This window comes from Delphinus delphis, chromosome 2 (genome assembly GCF_949987515.2).
Source record: "Delphinus delphis chromosome 2, mDelDel1.2, whole genome shotgun sequence".
Lineage (NCBI taxonomy): Eukaryota > Metazoa > Chordata > Mammalia > Artiodactyla > Delphinidae > Delphinus > Delphinus delphis.
The window spans coordinates 136,544,936-136,570,950 of NC_082684.1; the positions used below are offsets into that span (position 1 = coordinate 136,544,936).

General features: G+C 41.0%; 1 protein-coding gene across 1 annotated transcript in view; it reads right to left on the reverse strand.

The window, feature by feature from the left end:
* The window catches only part of MAP2K1 (mitogen-activated protein kinase kinase 1), a 79,039-nt gene extending 68,354 nt beyond the window's left edge, over positions 1 to 10,685 (reverse strand). Inside the window, exon 1 of the mRNA XM_060005726.1 lies at positions 10,189 to 10,685. Within this exon, the coding sequence (XP_059861709.1) occupies positions 10,189 to 10,268 (80 nt within the window). The 5' untranslated portion in view covers positions 10,269 to 10,685. The remainder of the gene's footprint in view (positions 1 to 10,188) is intronic.
* Between the last annotated feature and the right edge of the window lie 15,330 nt (positions 10,686 to 26,015).

The window sequence follows — 26,015 nt, forward strand, 5'->3', positions numbered from 1 at the left end:
TATTAGAACTCACTATGTAGAAAAATTAACATAGACCCATACCTCACACCAAGAACATTAATTAATCCTAGATGGGACCATATAAGGGGCAGAAAAGTCTAGAAGAAAATGAAGCCCCATACTCCTATTAGTTATGACATGATGATAGATGTCTTAATACTAAAGAAAAGTAGCCTACACCATACAAAAGGCATGCTTTGCAAAATAAAAATATATTTTTTCCTAAGTAATACAATATAAAAGGAAAACATTGCAGTGGGACAATGTAGTAGCCACATAATTTATAAAACTTTAAAATACAAAGCACACTGATCTATTGCTTCAACAAACCAGAAGACAAATAACTGTGTACTGGCTAATAAAAGACATGAACTAACAAAAAATAAATAAAATACAAAGCACATCAAAGCTATATAGACGTATCTATTAAAGAAGGGTCAGAGGAGAAGAAAAGTTTGCGTGAAACTTTTCAAAATGTTCAGCTGATACCACAAAACCATCCCACCTACCTCTCCAGCTTCATCTCCTGCTACCTGCAGCGATGCACCCAGCACACTAAACTACTTGCCGGCTCCTCCACACATCCCAAGCTTTCCCACTTGTGTGAAGTTGCTCATCCTGAGCTCTCTTCCTGCCATGCCCCCCCCTCCCCCATTCCCATGGAAATCCTAGCCATCCTTCAAGACCCAGCTCAAATGTCATCTCCTCTGTGAAGGCTCTCCTAATCTTCCCCACTGGATGTGCGTTCTTCCTCCTCTCAATGATCTCTGACAGTACTTTCTTTGTATGTCTTCTCCTGGGGCACTTTTCTTACTCTGCAGCCATCTGTTTCCTTCTTCTTGTGTCTTTGCAACCTCTCCCTCCCCTCCCATACGAGATTTTAAGATCCTTGGAGGCAAAGACAATCTTACCACCTACAGCATCCAGCATAGCAAATTACATTTGGTAAGCATTCATTAAATATTAGTTTAGATTGAATCGATGAAATACAGAAAATAATCCCATTTCAAAAATACAGACTGGCAAACAATTAAAGTAAAGCAGACTGAGGAGGAGTCCTATTAAACTATCAAAAAAAAAATCACTAAGGCTTCCCTGGTGGCACAGTGGTTAAGAATATGCCAGCCAATGCAGGGCACACGGGTTCAAGCCCTGGCCCAGGAAGATCCCACATGCCACGGAGCAACTAAGCCCGTGCATCACAACTACTGAGCCTGAGCTCTGGAGCCCACGAGCCGCAACAACTGAGCCCACATGCCACAACTACTGAAGCCCGCGCGCCTAGAGCCCGTGCTCCGCAACAAGAGAAGCCACAATGGGAAGCCCGCGCACCGCAACAAAGAGTAGCCCCCACTCACGACAACTAGAGAAAGCCCGCGCAAGCAACGAAGACCCAACACAGCCAAAAATAAATAAATAAATTTAGAAACAAAAGAAGGGACTGAAATGAGGATCATTTGCTTGTAATATGTCCCCCCCCTAAAAAAAAAAAAATCATTAAACTTCAAAAAAAAAAAAAGCCAACTTCCTGAAGCTTGAGGGACCAGTTCAAACAGACATTGTAAATTGGTTCTGTCTCTTTATGGAACATATTCAGTTAATATGTAACAAAAGCCATAACATGGTTCATTGCCTCTGATTCTGTGTATGAATTAATCTCAAAGAACAAAACAAATGGGTTTAAAACATTCATAAGAGTAACAATAAATAATAAAATTTTGAAAGCCACCTAAACAATCAACAAAGTGTCATTTGTGAAGCCAAATCCTATTCTTTAGCCAAAAATAAATGACAAGCATTAGAATTATGTCTATGTGTAGAAATGGGGGGGAGGAGAGACCCATCAACTGATCACAGCTATCTATATATGCCTATAATGGAATAACCAAAAGTTAAACTGGAAAATTTAATGTCTGAGGTTCTTTCTTTAAAAAGGTGTTGATACATTCAATTTTCTTTTGAAGTTGTACTTGAGCAGGCAAATATGCAAAAAGGAGTTGGAGGGAAAAGAAATCACTCTACCTTTGTCCGATTTTTCTTCAACCCCCATGTAACCTCTTCTTAATCTGACTCAAAGCAGGATACCCCTGGGAGCTTCACCAAGAAATGAGAGGCAGAGATCAGCATTTTTAGCAGTAGGCCCTGCACCAGGATTCAGAAAACACCTCTTTTAAAAACAAAAATGCAATTCATTCTGGGAGGTGTTAACTTAGCAAACAGGTATGTGAGCCTTCAAACAGCTCTCATGGGCTTTCAGGCAAAGAACAGGACATGAAGAAAAAACACAATCAAGTGGCCAAAAGAGACCAAGATGATTTTTTCAAAACTGGCAACTTCTGGAAGGGAATAAAAGAAACAAAACTGGGACGCTAAGCTTTCTTCTCAGGCTCACCTCATCTTCTTCCCAGTCTGTGGGTTCTCCAGGTTTTCTCAACATGTCAGAAAGATTCACCATTGCTTGACCTGTACTTCCTATGGATGTGGTAGAAATAACTACCAATTCAGACTGAGGGAAGCTCGCAAGGAAGGGTTTTTTGTTGGTGGTGGTTTGTTTTGTTTAAACATTATTTTGTTTTTTTCCAATCTACCAATAATGATTTACTATATTAAGAGTGTAGTGATGTAGACCCAGGGGTTCAAAAAGGTATGGTCCCATATAATCAAATTAATGAAAAAAAGACACATAAGGAACATTTAGAGAATAAGAAAGCATAAGACTTCAAAATGATATTGCATTTAATGTGATGTTTGTTACACAATATAGGCCAGAATACAAAAGGGGAGAGAGAAAACGTGAGTTAAAATTAAAAGGGGCCTAAGGCTTAGGATGAATTTTAATCCTTGGGTACTCTTAAAAAATTTATTATGAATTTTTTCAAACACAGAAATATGGAAAGAATAGAACAGTGAAACTCACACACTAACCAACTAAACGACTGTGAACAATTTTGCCCTGTTTGCTTTATCTACCATGTGGGTGTGTGTATTTTTTCCCTGAACCATTTCAAAGTAAGTTTCACATATCAACTATGAACAACAACATTCTCCTACATAATCATATCATTATTACATCTAAAAAATTAACCCTAATTCTCTACTCAAATTTCCCTAATTGTCCCAAGAATTCATTTTACAGCTATCGCATTTTTTGATTCAGTACCCAACCAAGGTTCATGCATTACATTTGGTTGACATGTCTCCTTAGTCTCTTAATTCTCTAACAGCACCACTCCCCTACTTTTCCCCCATGACACTGACTTTTTAAAGAGACTGGGTCAGTTGTCTTAGAGAATGTTGCACATCCTGAATTTGCATGCTTGTTTCCTCCTGGTATCATTTAATTTGTTTCTCCATCCGTGTATTTGCTGTAAACAGGAAGTTAGATCTCAAGCCTTGATTAGATGCAGGTTTGGGTTAAACTTTAAATAACAGGCAGCATATAAAATGTCCAAATCAACATGATTTATCAACATTTACAATTTGGTATTAAGAACAAAAGGTAATAGTCAGCTGAGAAGGAAGAAACCAAAGCGGGCACCACTAACTACACTTCCCACTTGGATAGCATTCCAACAATCATAAAGTGCTTTCATACACATTATTTTGGATGACGCGCACCTGCCCGCCTTCCCTCACAGGTGTGTTATATTATCATCCTTCCTTTACTAATGAGGAAAACCAAGGCTCAGTGAAGTTAAATGACATGCCAAAGGTCAACAATTAAGAAGGGGCATAACTGATCTGGAACTCAGGTCCTAGAATAGCATGGAGTTACTCAGAAAAGGCTACATGGGAGATGAACTCTATGCTAGGTCTTGAAAGATGGGCAGCATTCATTCATTCCAGGCACTGGGCGAGACGCTGGGGAAATATCAGTATACAAGATAGTCAAGGTCCCTCCCCTCACTTAAAGTGTGGTGGCAAATACAAGACAAAAATAAAATCACACAGGAAAGTGGAGGAAGGCATTCCAGACAAAGGAAACCATGTGAGCAAGACCGGACAGAGGTAAGAAGCAGTGTGCCGGGGCAATGGGAGGACAATAAAGGGATCAGGCAGAGAAAAACTGAGCTGGATGGGTAGCTCTAACTGAAGTATTCTCTCCCTTTCTTTCAAAGATGCATAAGTAAGTGAAAGTAAAATGTTGTATGTGTTTATGTTCAAACAAGCACCCCACACATCTCCTTGCTCTGGGCTAAGTCATTTTTATGAACCTTTTTGCCATTTCTGTATCTGCTACAACAACAGCAGAGACATTCTTCCCAAGGACACGGGCTTCAGCTGGCCCTACTTTTCACCTGAAGTTGTTCTCAAAAGACGGTGCCAGTATTAGTTATTGCAGCAACAAACCAGTAGAAGCATCCAAGTTCAGAACTACAAAATCAGTTAAAACCACTTCAAAAGCTTCTAGTTATCACGGTGTACATCCCAGGTAAGGCCATAAGAGATCCCCCAAAAGCACAACAACCTGTCTCAATGTTTCTGTCCCCTTCCTTAAGGACCTTCACACTAACAGATGTGTGTCCCTACAAACGTGGCAGAAACTGCTGATGCTATGAATGCAATAATTAAGTCTGAGGGTTTCAGCCCCAAATCCAAAAGCTGTGGATGCCGCCAAGGCCAAGCAATGCACCTTCTTGTTTATTCAGCACCATATGGCCTTCAAAGCACTTCTGTATGTGTTATCTTGTTTAATCTTCATGATACTCCTTCAAGGTGGTAATGGTTCAATCATTTAATCAACAGATATCTACTGAGTACCTTCTATGGGCCAGATACTGATCTACTCACTGAGCAAGGAACAAATCAAGCCCTCACCTTCATGAAGCATACATTTTAGTGCGGGCGGGGTGAGGTGCAGTAAATACTTATGGACAATGCAACATTAATTAGTGGTAAGTGCTATGAAGAAAAATAGGGCAAGCTAAAGGAGTAGAGCATGACAGAGAGTGCTATAATTAGAGTGCTCAGGGATGGTCTCTGTGAAGAGACATTTGAGCAGAGGTCTGAAGGAAGTGAGGGAGCAAGTCATGTGGGTATTTGGCAGAAGAGAATTCTAGGCAGAGGGAATAGCAAAAGCTCTGAGATAGGAATGTGCCCAACCGACTGTGGAACAGCACAGAGAACAGCATGGCTGGAGCACATAAGTGAAGGGGACAGTGGAGGAAAACGAAGAACCTGATCAGGCAGGGCCTTGTAGGCCACTAAGGCAAAGATTTGGTAGACCATTCTCATCCTCACTCTACAGATAAGGAAACTAAAAGAGAGAAAGTACAAAGGACTTGCCTAAGGTCAAAGAAAAAGTGAGGACTCGGGAAGTACCCTGCATTGCCACCACGAATTCTACTCAGGGCTCACACTTCTCCTTGTGGAGATTAAAAGCGTTTTTTTAAAACACAAAGAGATTAAGTATGTGCCTTATCATGGAAGGAGAGGCAAGGTACCCTAAGACTCAGTAATCCCACTTCTGAGTACATTCCACAGGGAACTCTTACAAGAGTCCAAAAGGAGTCGCTACAAGGATGGCGATGGCTGCACTGTTTGAGGCAGCAAGGGGTTGGAAACAACACAATTGTCTTCTCTAGAGGAATAATAAGTAAAATGTGGTACGTGCACAAGACTGACTGCTCTGCAACCGAGAGAAATAATGAACTAGACACATGTATAACAGCATGAACAGAGTGCAGAAACATGGTGTTTGGTTAAAACAAAAGAAACTGAAATAAAAGTTTAGGGTGGTCATTGCTTCTGTTCAAATATTGTTGATTATCCTCCTTCCAAGAAGGCCCCTGCCCCCTTTGAAGGTCAACATGGCCATGTGACTTGCTTTACAAAAATGGGAGCAAAAGTGACATGTGTCACTCCTGGGCAGAAACTTTAAAAGCCAGAATGTGGTTCACAAGATTCCCTTTTCATTAAGCATATTTCAGACATGGTGTGTCCGTCAGCCTGAGTCCCTGATGGAATCCAATCAACAGAGCCTCCCACTGACCTGCAAGCATGTCAAACTACTGAGATTTTCTAGTCTATTCCAACTGATGTAGATTTATAGCACAATAGGATTTTTAATAAAAATTGAATATAATTAAGGTACACAACATGATGATTCAATATACACACACAGTGAAATGATTATTTCAGACACGCTAATTAACATACACACCTCCTCACAAAGTTACTATTTTGTGTGTGCGTGACAAGAGCACCTGAAATCTACTCTCTTAGCGAATGTCCAGTATTCAATACAGTATTATTAACTGTAGTAATCACGCTAAGCATTAGATCTCTAGACTTATTCTTCCTATTAACTGCAACTTTGTATCCTCTGACGAACATCTCCCCATTTCCCCCACCTCCCCACCCCTGGTTAACCACCTATCTACTCTCTGCTTCTATGTATTCCACTTTTTTAGGTTCCACATATAAACTGAGATCATGCAGTATTTTTCTTTCTGTGTCTGGCTTATTTCATTTAGCATACTGTCCTTCAGGTCCGTCCATGGTGTCACAAATGGCAGGATTCCCTTCTCTTTTAAGGCTGAATAATAGTACAGTATCATTCAGCACTCTAAGCACACAAAACGATACTATCTATTGAATACCTCCCAAAGGCACACGTATAGCCAACAAACGGGTGGAATTATAAGACCATATATTAAATAACCTAGAGTGGGTGAGATGGTGCCTGTGAAAAAAAGGTAAATGGGGAAGGGGGAATGAGAGTAAAGGTGAAAATAAGAGAAAAAAATGAAAAGGTATTAAAAGGTTTGTTAAACACGTGCAAATATTAGAACTTTCATTCACTCACTGATTCACTCCACAAACATTTGTGCACTTATTATGTGCCACTACTATTCTAGGTACTACTTACAGAAGAGTGAATCCAAAAAGGGCAGTCCTATGCTTATAGTTTATGGTGTACAGAAGAGAGAAATATTTAAAATACCCTAAAAAAGATTATGGACAGTGAAGAAATGTCATTAAAAAATCAGGTGACATGAGAAAGAGAGACCTACTTTAGATTAGGTGGTCTGTGAACAACTCTGAGGAAATGACATTTATGCAGAGAGGTGAAGATTGCTTCCTTCCTAGCTTGGGAACAGGAAGGGATGATTCATTCCAGGCAAAGGGAACAGCATATGCAAGGGTCTGGAGGGAGTATGGACCATCCCGTGGAGGAAGTGAAAGAGGACCAGGGTAATGTAGGAAAGGAGCAGCAGGAAATGTGGTTAAAGAGATGGAGTGGGGGGCAGGCAGGAGGGGGATAGCAGCAGGCTCATAGCCCAATATAAGGAGTTTGAATTTTATACTAAAGGCGATGAAACCATGAAAACATTTTAAACAGGGAAATGATATGATCTTATTTCCAATTTATTTCATTCTAACTTGGCACCCTTGCAATATGCTCATATATTTTTACAGACTTGCAGAAGAAATATTTTTGCATTCTTTTTCTTCAAGGACCCCCAGAACTTGCATAGACATCAGGTCTATGCATAACCCAGCTCTGTCTGAAAGGGGTAAGTGCTATGTTAGAGACCAGTCTCAAGGTGCCAGAAAGCCACAGAGAAGCAACCTTGCCAATTTAGTACCAAGAGTTCTTTAATGTCAATGGATTTTTTTTCTTTCGTTTACACTGTATGATAATGTTCAAAATTGTGCCCTAGTCTAATCACAGAAATCATGAGTACATCAGCTTTGCTTGAAAAAGGTGAAAGATGTAGATGTGGGCTTCCCTGGTGGTGCAGTGGTTGAGAGTCTGCCTGCCGATGCAGGGGACACGGGTTCATGCCCCGGTCCGGGAAGGTCCCACATGCCGCGGAGCGGCTGGGCCTGTGAGCCATGGCCGCTGAGCCTGCGCTCCGCAACGGGAAAGGCCACAACAGTGAGAGGCCAGCGTAACGCAAAAAAAAAAAAAAAGAATGTAGCTGTATACAGCTTTCCCCCCATTAGTGGCAGGAACTGTAGGGGAACAGTCCCTGTTTGTCTCAGGCAGCCTACACAAAGATGCCTCCTATTGTAACACAGCAATGAGTCATGGAGGTAAGTGCACATGGCACAGAAAACTGAGCAAGGGAGAGTCGTTTATCCAGAAGCTAAGGCACCTTAACACACATATCCACCGCCACGACTGGAAACTACCTTCTAGCTTCCTTGAGGCTTCTCTACCCAGTAACAAAGGTACCAGCAGCTAACATTCATGGAAGGTTTCCTACTATTAGCTCATTTAATCTTCACAACTGCTCTAAATAGGTTCTATCATTAGACCCATTTTCACAGGTGAAAAAACTAAACCTAAGCCCGAGAGACATTTGTCCCAGGTCACAAAACCACAAACTTAGCCTGACTCCAGAATCCCACCTCTTAACCACTGTTTAGAATCTCCCAGTCCCACCCAAGCGTATCTGCCACCAACTAACTCCAGGAGAATTTCTTCTTTTCCTCCCTGTATTGTTTTCTTATAACGAAACTCCTCCCCTTTGCAAGAACACAGCAGTGGTGTCACAATTAACAACAGAACGTACTTCCACTCAGTACCCTCCTCCAAATCAAACGGGAGCACGATGATCACGCCACAACATTCAAAATTTGTCCTGTCCTTCCCTGCCCTGGGGGGCTTTCATACTATTTTAAGGGCATAAAATTCTGCACACTAAAACTGAACCAATCTTTGCAAAGTAATCCACTAACCTGTACAAGTTAATATCATGCAAAACAGACACTACAGTATTGAAAGGAGTTTGGGGACTTCCCAGGGGTTAAGAATCCGTCTGCCAATGCAGGGGACAAGGGTTCGAGCCCTGGTCTGGGAAGATCCCACATGCCGCGGAGCAACTAAGCCAGAGCGCCTAGAGCCCGTGCTCTGCAATGAAGAGAAGCCCCCACACCGCAACAAAGAGTAGCCCCCGCTCACCGCAACTAGAGAAAGCCCCTGCGCAGCAACGAAGACCCAATGCAGCCAAAAATTAATTAATTTAAAAAAAAAAAAAGAAAGGAGTTTGTCTGAGGAATGTGGTTGAGCTCACATCACAGGTCTGTCCACCACTGGCCTTGTGATCATTACAGGGATGGACAGAGCCACCAAGCCAACAGGTCCCCAGGCGATTAAAATTGAGAGAGTCAAAGGAAGGTTACAGAAATCACCAAAGGGTAGAAGATCCAAGCCTAATCTATTCATTTCATCAGCTGGCTTCCTAAAGTCTCCAGTGTGCAGGTAAGAGATTAAGAACTAAATCTTCTCTGGTTATTTCTCCAACTCGCCGGGTCTTTCTCCCTCAGGCAGTCTTGTCCCTTACCCAGGACTCAAGAGTTGCGGGAACTCAGAAACATACATGAAACAGCCACATCATTGTTTAACGAAACAAAGTACTGACTGGTTTGTGAGCAACACTGTAAGCTGCAGAGATGGAGCACCTTGTGTGTGATTTCCAAGACCATGGTGTCATGTCTCAGGTCGGAAGTTAGGGCTTATGGTCAAGTAAGGAACAGCCAGGAGAGACACTGATGAGATTTGTTTAATGAATGAATGAATTAAAAAGTCAGATGAAGAAAAGAAAAACCGCTCCCTTCGAGACAAGAGAGTTTCCAGGAAGGCCAAGGAATGAGAGCCCCCAAAGTCGACAAGCGAAAATCCACCGTGATGTCGGTGTACACACGCCCCCGCTGGCCAGGCAGCGGCCGCAACGAGGCACTCCCAGCCCACAGGTGTCAGGTACGAAGGTGAGGACTGCTCACAGGTCCCAACTCCACACTCTATACCGAGTTGGTCTCAAAGACGCAGATGCGATCTTAATTTTTCCAAGACATCTGCTCCCTTCTCCCGGTTACAGGCCAGAAATGCAGAGGATCTGGGGGGAAAGAGCTGGGTAGGGGCGGGCGATGAACCGGTTTTTACTTTTTAGGGAGAAGGAAAATGACCAGAGATCAGGGATGGGTGAAAGGGTCGGAAAAGGGTGGGGATGGGGGCATCGCGATTCGTTGGGTCCACTGACTGGTCTTGAGTCAGGCGCACAATCAGTGCTTAGTCACCGATACCTCTGCGGCCGGGAGTTCCTCCCGCCTGGCAGTCCAAGACGTACGTGACGACCCGAGCGGAGCCCCGCGCGCCGCGCACAGCCGACTCGGCTCCTGAGCCCGGGCCGCGGCCTCCCCAGCCCGGCCCCGGTGCTCGCCTCCCCCCAGACTTACTCCGCCGAGCTGGTCCCGTTAACCGCGGAGCCGTCGGGGGCCGGGTTCAGCTGGATGGGCGTCGGCTTCTTCTTGGGCATTTTGGACCCGGGGAAGGCGCTCGCAACTCCGAGGGGAGGGCGGCCCCTCTTGCTTCCTCCCTCTGAGCTGCCCCGCGCCCGCCGCGCGGGGCCAAATCAGGGCTGCGGGCCCGGGGGTTGCCTTCGGGGGACGCGCTCTGCGCGGTCCCGTCAGGGCCGAGTGGCCAGTGGCGGTCAGACCCCCGCCCCACTTGCTCGGCTCACAGGGGACCGAACGGCTTCCCCACCGGCGCAGCACCGCAGCCCCGGGATTCCCTCCCGCTCTCCCTCAGTCCACCGGTCCCCAGGGCTTGAGGGGCCCCGCCGCGCGCGCACCACAGCGCTGCTCCAGCCACAGCCCGGGAAAGTGCGCCGCCGCCACTGCCGCGTTCCAAGCGACTCGGCGCAGTAGTCCCAGAGGGCCTGGAGGGCGGGGGAGGGGTGGGGAGGGATAGGGAAGGGGGAAGCCTTGCCCCCCGCCCCCCCCCCGGGCAGCTGCGTTTTCCACACTCCCACTCGGCTCCGCCCCTTTTGCCTCTCCGGCAGCCAATGGGAACACGCCTCGGCGGCAGATGACGCGGAAATACGTCACGGGGCGCGGCGTGCTACCCTGGGGGTGGGGTCCGGCGCTGGCTCTACTGCGCCCTCTGCCGCACAGAGGCACCCAGGTGGACCCACCGGGAAGGGAGGTGACCTGGACCGAGTTGGTCGCCACGCGGTCTCCTCCGCTGAGGTGACTGTAGCCCACGGGCCGAGTCACGTTGATGGAGATGAAATAATAAAACGAATAAAGAAAAGGACCCCTTCTTATTTCTAGAGGCAACGTCGAGGAATAGACAACTTGTCAAGAGACTCCTTGTGCCTAAGGAACAGGCAAGTAGAAAGATACATATAAAACGGTAATACACAGTACTAGTCTACTGACGAGGGTACAGGGAGATGGGTGTTCAGGGCTGATGAGACTTTAAATTGGGGCAACCTTTTCTGAGAGCAGATTGGGAATGTATTTTTAAAGCCTTTGGGAAAAAAAGCCCTTTCGACCACTAATTCCAGTTCTATAAAACTTGGAGAAATAAGATGTGACTAAAGAGCTTAATGAGATAAAAGATGATTCAGGTGATTCAGAATACACATTCAGTCCATCTCTTTCCCTTTTCCCTTCCTAAAGTATTCAGTCCTAAAGGCATTAGGTGTGTAAAACAGTGTAAGCCTCTGCACCTGGTGGTCCAGAGCAGGGCATCAGCCACCCAGCTGTTTGCAATATATAGAGAGTAAGCTTCCCTTTTCATTTTGTAGCCCTTGGTACTGTTTGAATGTTTTGTTATTATGTATATAAAGTGCTCGATTTAAAACATTTTTTATAAATTGTTTAAAGATTAACATGAGAATGTAAAACAGTGCAGAGAGTTTGGAAAACAATCTGGCAGTTCCTCAGACAGTTAAATATAGTTACCATATGACCCAGCAATTCCACTCCTATGTGCTCAAGAGAAATGAAAAACATATATCCATACAACACTTGTATACAAATGTTTATGCAAATGTATGGCAGCATTTTTCATAACAGCCAAAAAGTGGAAACAACCCAAATGTCCATCAACTGATGAACGGATAAACAAAATGTGGTACATCCATACAATGGAATATAACTTGACCATAAAAAGGAATGAAGTGCTGATCCATGCTATAGCATGCATGAACCTTGAAAACATTATGCTAAGTGAAAGAAGCAAGTCACAAAACCCCACATATTTTATGACTTCTTTTATATAAAATGTCCACAACAGGCAAATCTATAGAGACAGAAAGTAGATTAGTGATTGCTTAGAGTTTGGTGGGACAGTTGAGCAAGGAATAGTATAATAGAATGATAGCTAAAGGGTAAAGAATTTCTCTAGGAGGTGATGCAAATATCCTAAAGTTGATAGTGGTGATAGTTTCACGTCTCTGTGAATTTATTAAAACCATTGAATTGTACACTTTAAATGGGTGAATTGTCTTTCAATAAAGCTGTTATTAAAACAACCACTACATCAACAAGGAAATTCAGGGGAAAAATAAAATAGCTAACAGAGTCTTGAAGAACAAAGCTGGAGGATTTACACTACCATATATCAAGATTCATCTAAGACTGAGTATTTAAGACAGTATTTAAGACACTGGCACAAGAACAGACAAATAGACCAATGGAGTAGCATAGAGTCTGGAAACAAACCCATCTGTATTTGATCACCTGATTTATGACAAAGATAACAATACAATGCAGTGGGGGAAAGGGTAGCCTTTTGGATAAATAGTGCTGGGTCAATTGAACATCCATATGGGAAAAAAAATGAGTCTTGACCACTACATCACATCATACATAACAAATCAACTCTAGATGGATTATAGAACTAAACACAACTTTTAAAAGAAAATATTGGAGAATATCTTCATGACATTAGGGTAGGCAAAGATTTCTTAAACAAGGCATACATGCACACACACAAACACAAATCATAAAGGAAAAATATGATAAATTAGACTATATTAAAGTTAATTATTTTGACCTTCAAAAAGGGTAAAAAGACGGCGGTCCAGTGGTTAGAACTCGGTGCTTTCACTGCCGTGGCCCAGGTTCAATCTTCAGTCAGGGATCTAAGATCCTGCAAAAAAAAAAAAAAGGGGGTGGGGGTAAAAAGAAAGAAGACATTTGCAACATATATTGGAAAAAGAACGCATATGTATAATGTCTAAAGAACTCCTACACCTTAACTAGAAAAAGACATGAAAAGAGGCTAAATTTCTTTAGTTATCAGGAAAATGCAACTTAAAACCACAATGTGAGTACCTAATGCCACTAAAGTATACACTTGATAATGGTCAAAATGGTAAAATTTTTATGTATATTTTACCACAATAATAATAAAAAACACTATAATACTACACTTACTATTCTGGCTAAACTGAAAAGGACAAATAATATCAAATGTTGGTAAGATGTGGAGCAACTAGGACAGGATTCTCTTACACTGATAGTGGGAGTATAAATTTGAGCAACCAGTTTGAAAAACTGTTTGGTAGTATGTACTATAAGGTTGAACATCTATCCTATGACCCAGAGATTCTGATCCTGGACCTATACCTACAGAAATCAATATATATGTTCACCAAAAAAAAATGTATAAGACCATTCATAGCACCACTATTCATAATAGTTATTAGGGAAACAACCCAAATGTCCATCAACAGTAAATGGATAAATTGTGGTAAATTCATGCAATGGAATACAGCATTGTGAAAATAGACTACAACTACTTGCAACAATATGAATTAATCTCACTAACATGCTGTTGAGTAGAAGACACAAGAAATATATATATATATATATATATATATATATATATATATATATATGCTCAAAACTGGCAAATCTAATCTATGGTGGTAGAAGTTGGGATAGTCATTATCCTTGAGGAGGAAAGTAACAGGAAGATGAGTTGAAGTAGGCTTTTAGGGTACTGGTAATGTTTGCTTTCTTGATCTGGGGGGAGATCACAGGAAAGAGTGTTCCAGTTACGATTTATGTTATCTTTCAGTAAAACAATCTATGTTCTGGATCTATGTTACCCTTCAATAAAACAATTACTAGAGGAAAAAAAATTTACTCAACATCACTAATCATCAAGGAAATGGAAATCAAAACCACAATGAGTTATCACCTCACACCTGTTAGAATGGCTATCATCAAAAGAACAAGCCATAAGTGTTGGCAGAGCATGGAGAAAAGGGAACCCTTGGGTATTTTTGGTGGGAATGCAAATTAATACATCAAAAAAACATAAAATTTTGGAGGTTTCTCAAAAAAACATAAAATTAAAAATAGATCTACCAGGGCTTCCCTGGTGGCGCAGTGGTTGAGAATCTGCCTGCCAGTGCATTGGACAAGTGTTCGATCCCTGGTCCGGGAAGATCCCACATGCCACGGAGCAAGTAAGCCTGTGTGCCACAACTACCGAGCCTGTGCCTAGAGCCCGTGCTCCACAACGAGAGAAGCCACCGCAATGAGAAGCCCGCGCACTGCAATGAAGAGTAGCCCCTGCTCGCCACAACTAGTGAAAGCCCACGTGCAGCAATGAAGACCCCACACAGCCAAAAATTAAAAAAAAAAAAAAAAAAAAAGGTCTACCAGGTCTATCTGGTAGAGATATCTGCACTCTTGTGTTCACTGCAGCATTATTCATGAGAGCCAAGATATGGCAACAGCCTAAGTGTTGGTCAACAGATGAATAGACAAAGAAGACCTGGTGTATAGACAAAATGGAATATTATTCAGCCATGAGATAGAAGGAAATCCTGCCATTTGCAACAACGTGGATGGACCTTATGTTAAGGGAGATGAGTCAGACAGAGAAAAACAAATACTGTATGATCTCAGTTGTATGTGAGATCTAAAAAGCCAAACTCAGGGACACAGAGAGTAGAGGAGAGGTTACCAGGGACTGTGGTGGAGGAAATGGGGAGATATTGGTCAAAGGGTACAAACTTCCAGTTATAGTTAATAAGTTCTGGGGATCTAATGTACAGTATGGTGATTGATTATAGCTGATAATATTGTATTATATATTTAACTGAACGTTGCTAAGAGTAGATTTTAAATGTTCTCACACAAAACAGAAATGGTAATTAGGGGACAATATGGAAGGCTTAGCTAATGCTATGGTGATAATCATTTTGCAACATATAGCTGTGTCAATTCAACATATTGTACACCTTAAACTTACACAATGTTATATGTCAATTATATCTCAATAAAGCAGGTGGAAAAAAGAAGTCATGAGAAAACTTTTTTTCCCTCAAAAAATAGGTCAGACTGACTGAAATGTATTTTTATTTATCTTTCATTTTTTAGATTGAAAGAAAATATCAGCCTTTCTCACATTAAAGCATTTAGGTCTTCTGAGTATTTTGTGGGTTATTTATTTATTTAGGCTGTGCGGGGTCTTAGTTTCGGCACGTGGGATCTTTAGTTGCAGCATGGGACTTCTTAGTTGCAGCATGCGGACTTCTTAGTTGCAGCATGCAGACTCTTAGTTGCAGCATGCATGTGGGATCTAGTTCCCCAACCAGGGATCAAACCCTGGCCCCCTGCATGGGGAGCACAGAGTCTTACCCACTGGACCACCAGGGAAGTCCCTGTGGGCTTTATTTCAAATTTTGTGGGTTTTTAAAAAATTATGTAACTAATATCAGCTTATTATGTGGGGAAAAAAAACTAGAATAGTATAAAAAAGATAATAAGAACCATTTATGATACACTACTCAATGATAATTTCTCTTTTCATTATGGAGTTCATTCATCTTAGCCATGCTCACACAGTTAATATTATAGGATCAGTGAACTTTATGATATTATCAATTTATGAGTTTTATTTTAGAGGCAAGTCCATATTTTCTTCTTACAAATTAAGATCTTTTATTCTCTTATTATGACAAATTCAGTTGGGAAATTCAAAATTAAAAAAAGTTATTATTGTCAACAGAAGTTAATCCATACGAAGCAATTCTACCTTACATTTTTTCTTCCTTTTAATACCACATTTTTCTATTCTCGAGTCATGAGAGAACTCTGACTCTTTATTAGAGGCTTTTACTACCATTAACTCTCTTTGCCTGTAATTCATTCTGTTCAGGGTGGGGCCGATTTTTATTTAATGTTTAAATAAATAGCTAAGGAATATAAACCATTGTCTAGATTTTTAAGCTCCTGCGAGTTTGGCAGCTGTTCCTATTGAGTAACTGAGTGAAGGGTCACAGTGGGAAGGGTAACACTGCCCTTCCCTCCTCCTTCAGAGGAGGTACATCCGCTTCCCCGATTCTGGATGTCAGACGCTCCAAATGCAACGAAACCACTGGGTTATTTTGGGAGCCACTGTTAAGGTCACTTGCCCTTCATTTAAAGGAAAAGTTGCCTCAACAAGGTGAGGGCTGATGCAATTTCAATTGCTCTCTAAGGATGTGGCTTCAACCAGACAGGATGTCAGATCTGGCACCTTTTTTTGGAGGGGAGTGGGTGTTGGGAACTCGCCCTGGCTTGGCATCCGAGCGAGGAGATGCGTTACTTTGCTTTTCACCCTTGGGGAACACAGTGAAAGAAGATACACTTGGGACATACTAGCTTCCTAGATGGCAGCTGTGGAGAAGGAAGTCTTGACTTCCTTTGGAATCACAGTCCAGGATCCCGGACATTCTTAATCTCTAATCTGGTTTGAGATGAAACAAATCTTTCCCAGGACATTTATTTGAATGCTTATCATCACTGGACTTTTTTTTTTTTTCCATGCTTTCTTCTACTCAGTGGAAAACCCCTGAGTCATCCTTTTCCTGCCAAGTGCTTTGCAAAGATTACAAGCAGGAAATTTAAAATGAAAGTGACCATTTAATCTACAGAGATTTGAGAGCTGTGATAAGAGCATATAGGGCCTACATGGGTAGAGCCATCATAACATCTGACTGTCAATCTTTTTATAATTCACACTCTTACTCAGAGGTCAGGTCACCTTATAGAGAGTTTAGAATTTGCCTTAAAAAGTGTCATCTCCAAAAAAAAAAAAGTGTCATCTCCAGCAATGAACTGTGCATGACATGTAATCTGGGTTTATGTATATTTTAAGATATTTTAAATTATATTGATTGATACATCAACGTGTTTTGGAGTTTTATATACTCCCATGGAGCAAGGAATCTCTTCTCTGCGATGTGCCAGATTGTTTTAACTGTACGGTCTCATAAAATATAAAGGATTGTTACTGTCGTTATAATGATAGTACTGTTGTGTCATTAGAATTACTACTGAGCCATACAGCTATTTATTCTTGCTTCTGCATGTGCTTTCTCTGAATAGATAGACCTTTATAACTAGATCCTAGTCTAGTATCTGATATGGGGCTTCTGTGTAAAGAGAATGGGAGACTGAGTTCATTTTAGAATTTTAGAGCTAGACCATAGGGGTCAGGGTATCCAATCACCCCATCTTATAAATAGCAAAACTGAGCCTCGGTGTGTTTAGTGGTGTCCCTTATGGTTACATAGCTAGTTAGGGGTAGAACAGGGACACATCTTCTAATTGCCAGGCTAATGATCTTCTAAAATGTCTTGGTACCTTGCCAAATAATAGATAGGTAAAATTCGTTTTATTTGATAGTTGTCAGGTAAGTTTGTTTGGCTGTGACATTTTCAAGTATCTCCAGTTATAATGACACTAAAGATCTTGGTCATGCCATAAATAACAATAATATAATTATTTTTCCTTTATCTACCAGCCCTTTCTCTAATTTTGATACATACCTTCACTTTCAGGTGGTATCAAACCATATTTGGCGTAAGTTCAATAGATTTGAATAGATCATAATCCACACTTCTTTTAAATTTTATGAATCTGGGGCCAAACTTAGAAACTGACAAATCTAGACGTCATTCAAACTTAGTTTATAAACTGTTGAAAAAAAAATTTCATATAATGTCCATAATGCATACAGTTCAAATTTATTTTAGGGAAATAATCAGAGATGTGCACAACAGATTCATATACAACAGAGATGTATATTTCAGCATTCCTCATAATAACAAGCTGTAGACACAAATTAATTTTTCTTTTATACTCAATTTGTTTGCTCTCTTTTATTGAATTCAGTGCTTTTTGTTTTTTGTTTTTTTCCCCCTTGGAAGAAAATACAAGAATTTGTTAACAGTAATTACCTATAGAAAGAAAGGCTTACTGAGTGGAAAGAAAAGCTTTCACTTTTCATTTTGTACCTTTTGGTATTTTGTTAGATTTTTCTGTCCATATAAATGAACTGATATTTCCTAGGCAGGAAGATTATGGGCAATTCTTGCTTCCCTTCTTTGAATTTCTCTGTGTTAAAAAAGTAATAAATTATATTATCTTAAAAAATTAATGTCCAAAAATAGAGGATTTTATGATACATCTACATGATGAAATTTAATGCATCAGTTTAAAAATCTCTCTTTAAAAGAGTAATGTAATGGCATGGGAAAATGTTCCAAAAATAATGACAAAAGCACTTATAAAAATTATGTACATATGAGCACCGTTTTATTATTAAAATACAGTGTAAATGTATATGATGGAGAGAGAGAGGGAGAGATTGAGAGAGAGAAGACAGGAAATATCTCAAGATGTTAACAGTGTTTATTTTTAGGAGGTAAAAGTATGGGTGAGACTATTTTCTTTTTTATTTTGTGCTTCTCAATATTTTCCAGATTTTGTTGGTGAGCATTTATTAGTTGATAGTGCCTCAGACTCAGTCCCTTTTGTTGTCTACATTCTCTGCTTACGTGACCTCCACCATCTATATGTTGATGAGCTCCCAATTTTATTACTGCTGGTCTAGACCTCTCCTCCTGAGTTTCAGACACACAGCCAACTGCCTCCTTGGAATTTCTACTTGCATGTCTCAGTGGGCATCACAAACTCAAAATATCTCAACTGGAGCACTTGATTCCACTCCCTCACCCCACTCTAATCATCTTGATTTCTCTCTTCCCAGCACCACCCACATCCAAACTGTCAGAAAACTCTGAAGAGTCCTGCTCTGGTCCTGGGCTTCAGAGCCTCCACTCTGGCCCTGTGTTTTGTTTTTTGTTTTAAAATATTTATTTATTTGGTTGTGCCGGGTCTTAGTTGCAGCAGGCGGGTTCCTTAGTTGTGGCACATGGGCTCCTTAGTTGCAGCACGCATGTGAGATCTAGTTCCCTCACCAGGGATCAAACCAGGGCCCCCTGCATTGGGAGCACAGAGTCTTATCCACTGTGCCACCAGGGAAGTCCCCCCACTCTGGCCCTTGTTTGGCCACACCCTCACCACACCATGAGGAGTCCTCAGGGCCAAAGTGTCATGCCTGCACAGAGCCTGTGCCCCAGCTTCTAGACCATTCTCTGGTCACCCAAGACTCCAGAATTCCCTGTCTAAACAGTGCAGGGCCTGCAGGGCTTCTTTCCCTGGTCCATCCTCCTGAGAACAAAGTGGCACACTACACCCAGGCATGGACTCCCCTAGGCCCAAGTGTGGCCAAGGAACTATTTGAAAGAGGTGTGGACAGAGCTTGGCTCATGGGTTGGAAGTCCACGCACCTGTGGGTGAAAACCCTTGCAGTGTGGGATGGACTTGGAGGGGAGATGAAAACAGGGAGCAGAGGGAGGAAGGCTGGGGGACCAGCTCTCCCCGAGGTGCATTATGGCATTCCAGGGAATCTGAGAAATCTCAATTCCATCTTAGACTTCCATGTTGTTGTGAAAGTATATTTTTCAAGATAGGAGGATAAAACATATTTTATTTCATGAACTGCAGCTTAATTTATCACTTTTGCATAGGTAAGCATTTGGTATTTGGCCTTCATTTGACCTTTTGCCCTGGGTCCCACAAACATCAGGAGTGGGGCTGCCTTTAAGTTCTATCTTCCAAATATAAGAATCCTAACTGGGCCTCTGCTTTCCCTCTGGCTGCCTAATAGTCCATTCTCCATAGAGCAGCTAGAGGATCTTCAAAAACAAACAAACATTAGTCTCCCACTTAAGGCCCAGCAGTGGCTCCATCTCCAAAACCTTCATCAGAACTTACCAGCTCTGGAACTTCCTTGGTGGCCCAGTGGTTAAGACTCTGTGCTCCAAATACAGAGGGCCTGGGTTCGATCCCTGGTCAGGGAACTAGGTCCCACATGCATGCCGCAACTAAGAGTTTGCGTGCCACAACTAAGGAGCCCACGTGCCACAACTAAGGAACCCATGAGCTGCAACTAAGTAGTCTGCCTGCTGCAACTAAGACCCGGTGCAACCAACTAAATAAATAAATAAATATTTTTAAAAAAAGAAAAAAAAAGAACTTTCCAGCTCTGCCTGCACCAGACCTCACCTCATCCTACTTTCCCCCTTAGTCACCAAACTCTGGCCACCGTGACCTTATTTCCTCCTTCTGAACACACCTACTTGTTCCTGTTTACTCAGTGTGGAGCAGTCTTCACCCTTTGCTTGGCTGCCTACTTCTTTCTGTAGACTGTGCCCAGGTGTCACTTCCTCATCCTCAGTACATTGTCCCTCTAGTCACTCTTTGTCACAATACCACTTTGTTTTCTCCCTTCGTTATCTTTGTTTATTTACTTGTTTATTTTTTGGTTCCTTGTTGGTTCACCTCATCTGTCATGCTCGCCATTTCATCACTAGCTCTGAGAACCATACCTGGCATACAGATGATCAATAAATATTTGTTGAATAGATAAACCTTCTCTTTCTGGCCAGACCCTGTAAACAAAGTCCCAGGGCATATAAGTTAAGCAGCATGATCCAGTATGATCTCTGTTTTTAGAAGATATTGGTAACCAGAAAAGTTTGGTTTACACTATAAACCAGCGGCAAATTAGTTGTGGCATGGGCTCCTTAGTTGTGGCACATGGGCTCCTTAGTTGTGGCATGCAAACTCTTAGTTGCGGCATGCATGTGGGATCTAGTGTCTCACCTGCCCAGGCTCTTTCCATAGCAATGTGTTAACTGCCTGAGAACTCCCTGAACCCAAAGAATCCTTCCTCTTCAGGTGTTTTTCTATACTCTGTAAAACTATCTGTTGCATCATCCTGTTTTAGAAAAGGAAAAATCCTTAGCGAGTCTCTAAAAAAACATCTGTAATGTACTGCAGTGCCTTCTTATAAAAAAGAAATATTTCTTGGCTTTTACTCAAAACTTTTTGTCCTAACTTTCCTGCCCTCATAGGCAATAAAAAATATATAATTTTTTCAAGTGAAATTATTTTGTTTTACTTCAAGACATTTAGCCATTTGCAATGTAAACATAAAAAAAAATTCTCACCTTGAAGGATTAAGACTATGGGAGAGAACGATTATAAAATAAAATAATCAGTTAATTCACATGACCCTTTTAAAATATATATTTATTTATTTATTTATTTATTTTTGGCTGCATTGCATCTTTGTTGCTGTGCGCAGGCTTTCTCTAGTTGCAGTGAGCAGGAGCTACCCTTTGTTGCTGTGCACGGGCTTCTCATTGTGGTGGCTTCTCTTGTGCAGCATGGGCGCTAGGCATGCAGGCCTCAGTAGTTGTGGCATGTGGGCTCAGTAGTTGTGGCTTGCAGGCTCTAGAGCACAGTCTCAGTAGTTGTGGTGCATGGGCTTAGTTGCTCCATGGCATGTGGGATCTTCTTGGACCAGAGCTCAAACCCAGGCCCCCTGCATTGGGAATGCGGAGTCTTACCCACTGGACCACCAGGGAAGTCCCTTGTTTGGTTTTGTTTTGGTTTTATTTATTTTTTTAACACAAAAAATAATAATAAGAAAAAAAGTGATTACTCATTCAATTTCTGTAAGGTAACAGGTCCCAAATTCAGTGCTATATACCCTTGAGAACTGGGAACTCAATAAATACATTCAAATTAGTTTAAATTCTATTGAGGGAATTTTCTTCTGTATTTAAAAAACATCTCTTATACTTTGAACCTTTTTTTACAGATCTATTGAGACATAATCATATGATAGATGGCATATGTGGAAAGGACATTTGAACAGTTTTGACATATGTGGAGAAACCATCACCACAATCAAGATAATAAAACACATCCACTACCTCCCAACAGTTTCCTTGTGCCCCTTTAGAATCCCTCCCTCATCTGCCCATTGCCCTACTATAGTTTGCATTTTCTAGAATTTTATTTATTTATTTAAGTTTTATTGAAGTATATTTGATTTACTATGTTGTGTTTAATTTCTGCTGTACAGCAAAGTGACTCAGTTATACATATATTTTTAATATTTTTTTCATTATGGTCTATCACAGGACCTTGTTGTTTATCCATCCTATACATAACTAGAATTTTATATAAATGGAATTTTATGATATGTACTCTTTAACATGCTTTTTTGGGGGGTCTGGCTTCTTTGAGCATACTTACTGAGGTTCACCCGTACTGTGTGTGTCAATAGTCCATTGATTGCTGAGTAGCAAGCCATTCTATGGCTATATCAGAATTTGTTTATTCACCTTCTGATGGACATTTGTATTGCTTTTAGTTTTTTGGCTATTACAAATAAAGTTGTATGAACATCTGTGTACAAGTCTTTATATGGATATGTTTTCATTTCTCTCGAGATACCCAAGAGTAAAATGGCTGGGTCATACAGTAGGTGTATGTTTAACTTTTAAAGAAACTTCCAAACTATTTTCCAAAGTGTTTAAACTATTTTACATTCCCATCAGTAGTGTAGGAGAATTCCAGGTGTTCTACATCTTTGCCAGTATCTGGTATGGTCAGTCTTTTAAAATGTAAGTCATTCTATTGGATGCATACTGGTACCTCCCTGTGGTTTTAATTTATACTTCCCTACTGACTAATGATATGGAGCATCTTTTTATATGCTTATCTAATATCCGCATATCTTCTTTGGTGACGTGAATGTTTAAATCTTTTGCCCATTCCCCACCCCACCCCACCCTGGTCCCCACACCAGGGATCGAACCCGTGCCCCCTGCAGTGGAAGGGCGGAGCCTTAACCACGGGACCACCAGGGAAGTCCCTCTTTTCCCCATTTTGAACTGGGTTGTTTGTCTTATTCTTGAGTTGTTTTGTTTTTTTTTAAGAGTTCTTTATACACTCTAGATACAAATCCTTAGTTAAATATATGATTTGCAACTGTTTTCTCCTGCCTGTGGTTTGTTTTTTCATTTTCTTTGAAGAACAAAAGTTTTTAATTTTGATGAAGTCCAGTTTATTGATCTTTTGCAGTTCATAGTGTTTTGTATTCTGTCTAGGAAATTTTGCCATTCAAATGCCATCAGGGAAATTTTCTTTCATATTTTGAATAACATCTCTTAAACTTTGAATCTTCAAAATATGCTCCTTGGTCATGAAAACACTTAAGGAACGGCTCCCCGGCTCCCTCATCTGGTGAGAGTGCGCTTTAAAGCATTTGAACCTACAACATTTTAAAATTATGAAAGCGTCAAAAGTGATCTAAAGCATTTTTCCTTTTATCAAATATTTTTTCAGAAGTGCAAAATACCTTACTATTGGGAACACAGAAGAAATAATTTAAAAACATGAGACCTGAAAGTCAAATAGTACTGGTCTCAGTTCCTCAGATGGCTTGCTTCTAGTTCACCACACCTTGAGTATATTTTCTTATCACCCTTTGTTTCCATGAAATTCTATTTGAATGGAGGTTAAGAGCATTTTATTACCTTAATGGATGGCACCGAAGTCCTCTTAGGGAGAGAAGTGCTCTTGCTGGGAAGAATACTGTATTTTAATAAGTGCTTGTGGTTGGTGAGCACCCACCTACACTGCCTCCTACCCCTATCCTGAGGGTGTCAATTGGCTCCAAGCTTAAGAAGATGGAAAAATGGTCTCCATAACAGAGGAGATGGGAAGGAGAGAGAAAAGCAGGGAAAATGGCATGGAGATGAAGGCTTTGCCAGATATGATATAACCCTTTCTCTAGGAGCCCCACAAAGTAGGGTACATCTACTGAATGAGTGACTTTTATTGTGGTAACTGGAGAAAGGGCCTAATCTGAAACAGTTCAGAACAGAAATAACATATGAGATTCAGGAGCTCAGAGGCCCAGATGACCCTGAGAACCTAGGTCTCACTGGGTATATATAAAACTCTTGGGAAGGCCCTCAACTTTCACAGAAAGTGGAAGTGACAATATCACAAATTTAAACACACTACCCTTTGACCATAATGCGCTTACTTGCTCAAGTGCTCTCCTGGAAACAAACTTTAGGCCCCATCCAGAGCTCAGCTTCATTTAAATCTTCACTCAGTCTCCTCCTGTCATTACTCGATTATCCAGTTCAGATTCCAAGGTCCATCACTTCCTGAAAATACTTCAAGTCCCTTGTTCCTTTTTCCTTCCATTGCACTTACCTGGGAAAACTTCAGCCACGGAGTGACTCAGTCATTGTCTCTGATTCTTAACTTCTTATCAAAAACCTAATAACACACTTATATCTAAACACCTCATCCTTCATATTTGAATGGAGAGAAGTGCTGCCATCAAAGGCTATCCCTTCCACCTGTCCTCTCAAGGTCTTTGTTCCTATACACACACACACACACACACACACATATATAAATACATATGTAACAATACATATCTAAGAATGCATATATAAAATACATGTATAAGAATACTAAATAGCACCACTGTTCTGTTCAGAGTTGCAGAAAACCTCAAACCATTTCAAATGTTTATCAAACAAGAGAATAGTTAAATAAATTGTGGTACGTTCAGTAAAGAATTGTACAGAGCAGTGAAAATTTTCTAAACTACAGCTGTGTGAAACAACATGGAAGAATCACAGAACAAAATATGAAGTGAGGAAGTAAGCCCAAGCTGATTGCATACAGTTTGATACCATCTCTATAAAGCTCAAAAACAAGCAATAGTAAACAGCATATTGCTTATATTGTTTAGGCCTATACCTATATACAAAAACTATTTTTAAAAGAAATGATAAATAGAAAATTCAGGACAATGGTGATCTCAGTAGGAAGGGGAATCAGAGAAGGGATAAACAAATCATTAGATGTAAGATGTTGGCTTGTCCTTAGGTTGGATGGTATGTTCACAAGTATGTATATTCTATTGTGCTTTATAACATACATAAATATTATATATATTATACTGTAGGTATCAAATATTATATAAAAACAATATTTAAAACCTTTTAGGAGCTATGGAAAAAAAACTATGATGAGATCCTTCTGTTCAAAATAGCTATCTTAACTTTATTTATCAATTTCCCCAATATTTGTTATGCTTCTGTTATTTCTCTTATTTTAGGGCACCTTCCCATCCAAATCCTACCTAATTCCAAGATTCTGGTCAAGTTCCAGATCTTTCCAGAAGTCTTCCCTGACTTCTGCAGCTCTTGTTCATCTTTCTTTCCTCAAGCACTTAAACAACTTTTGGGTTCCAAGCAAATCAGCATGTAACTGTATATTGTCTTCTATCATTTATAATTGGTCAATGTGTGTTAGGGCTCTTCATTGCAAATAACAGCATCTGGTCTCATTAGTAGTTTAAACAGAAAAGAAATTTATTAAAGGATACAGATGGCTCCTAGAATCTCTGAGTGGGCAGGAAATGAGGCTTGGCAGCTATGCCAGGCTGATGCCAAAACTGTGCTGTTCTGTTGCTCTAGTGGAGACTCTCCTGGTGCCACCACTGGGCAAAAGTGCACTTGTATTCTCACCACTGACACTGGACACTGAACATGACCCCTAGCATGTCTAGCTCTGCTGCCCTTGGAAGCTGGTGGGTTTTTTTGCCAGAATGCATTGCAAGCAGTGCCTCCATTTTCACTTCACCCTCTTCTGACCTGCAGTCTCATTTTGTTGTGGAACTGGGGTACCCAGGATATATCTAGCTGTGTGCAACCCTGAGAAGATGAGTTTTTTGCTTCTATCTTAGGAATGAACTCATAAAGTAGGAGCTTCCAAACATAGAAAGGGTGTTTCAAAGGTTATCTTATCTTACCAATATGGCTTATTACCTAAAACACATAACACTCAATAAATACCTGTTGATTTATTACTCTTCAGTATCCTCCATTAAAACAGTACCTTTGGGATCATCTAATCCAGGGGTCTCTAACCCCTGGGCTATGGATGGGTACCGGTCCATGGCCTATTAGGATTCAGGCACACAGCAGGTGAGCGGCAAGCGAGCAAAGCTTCATTTGTATTTACAGCTGCTCCCC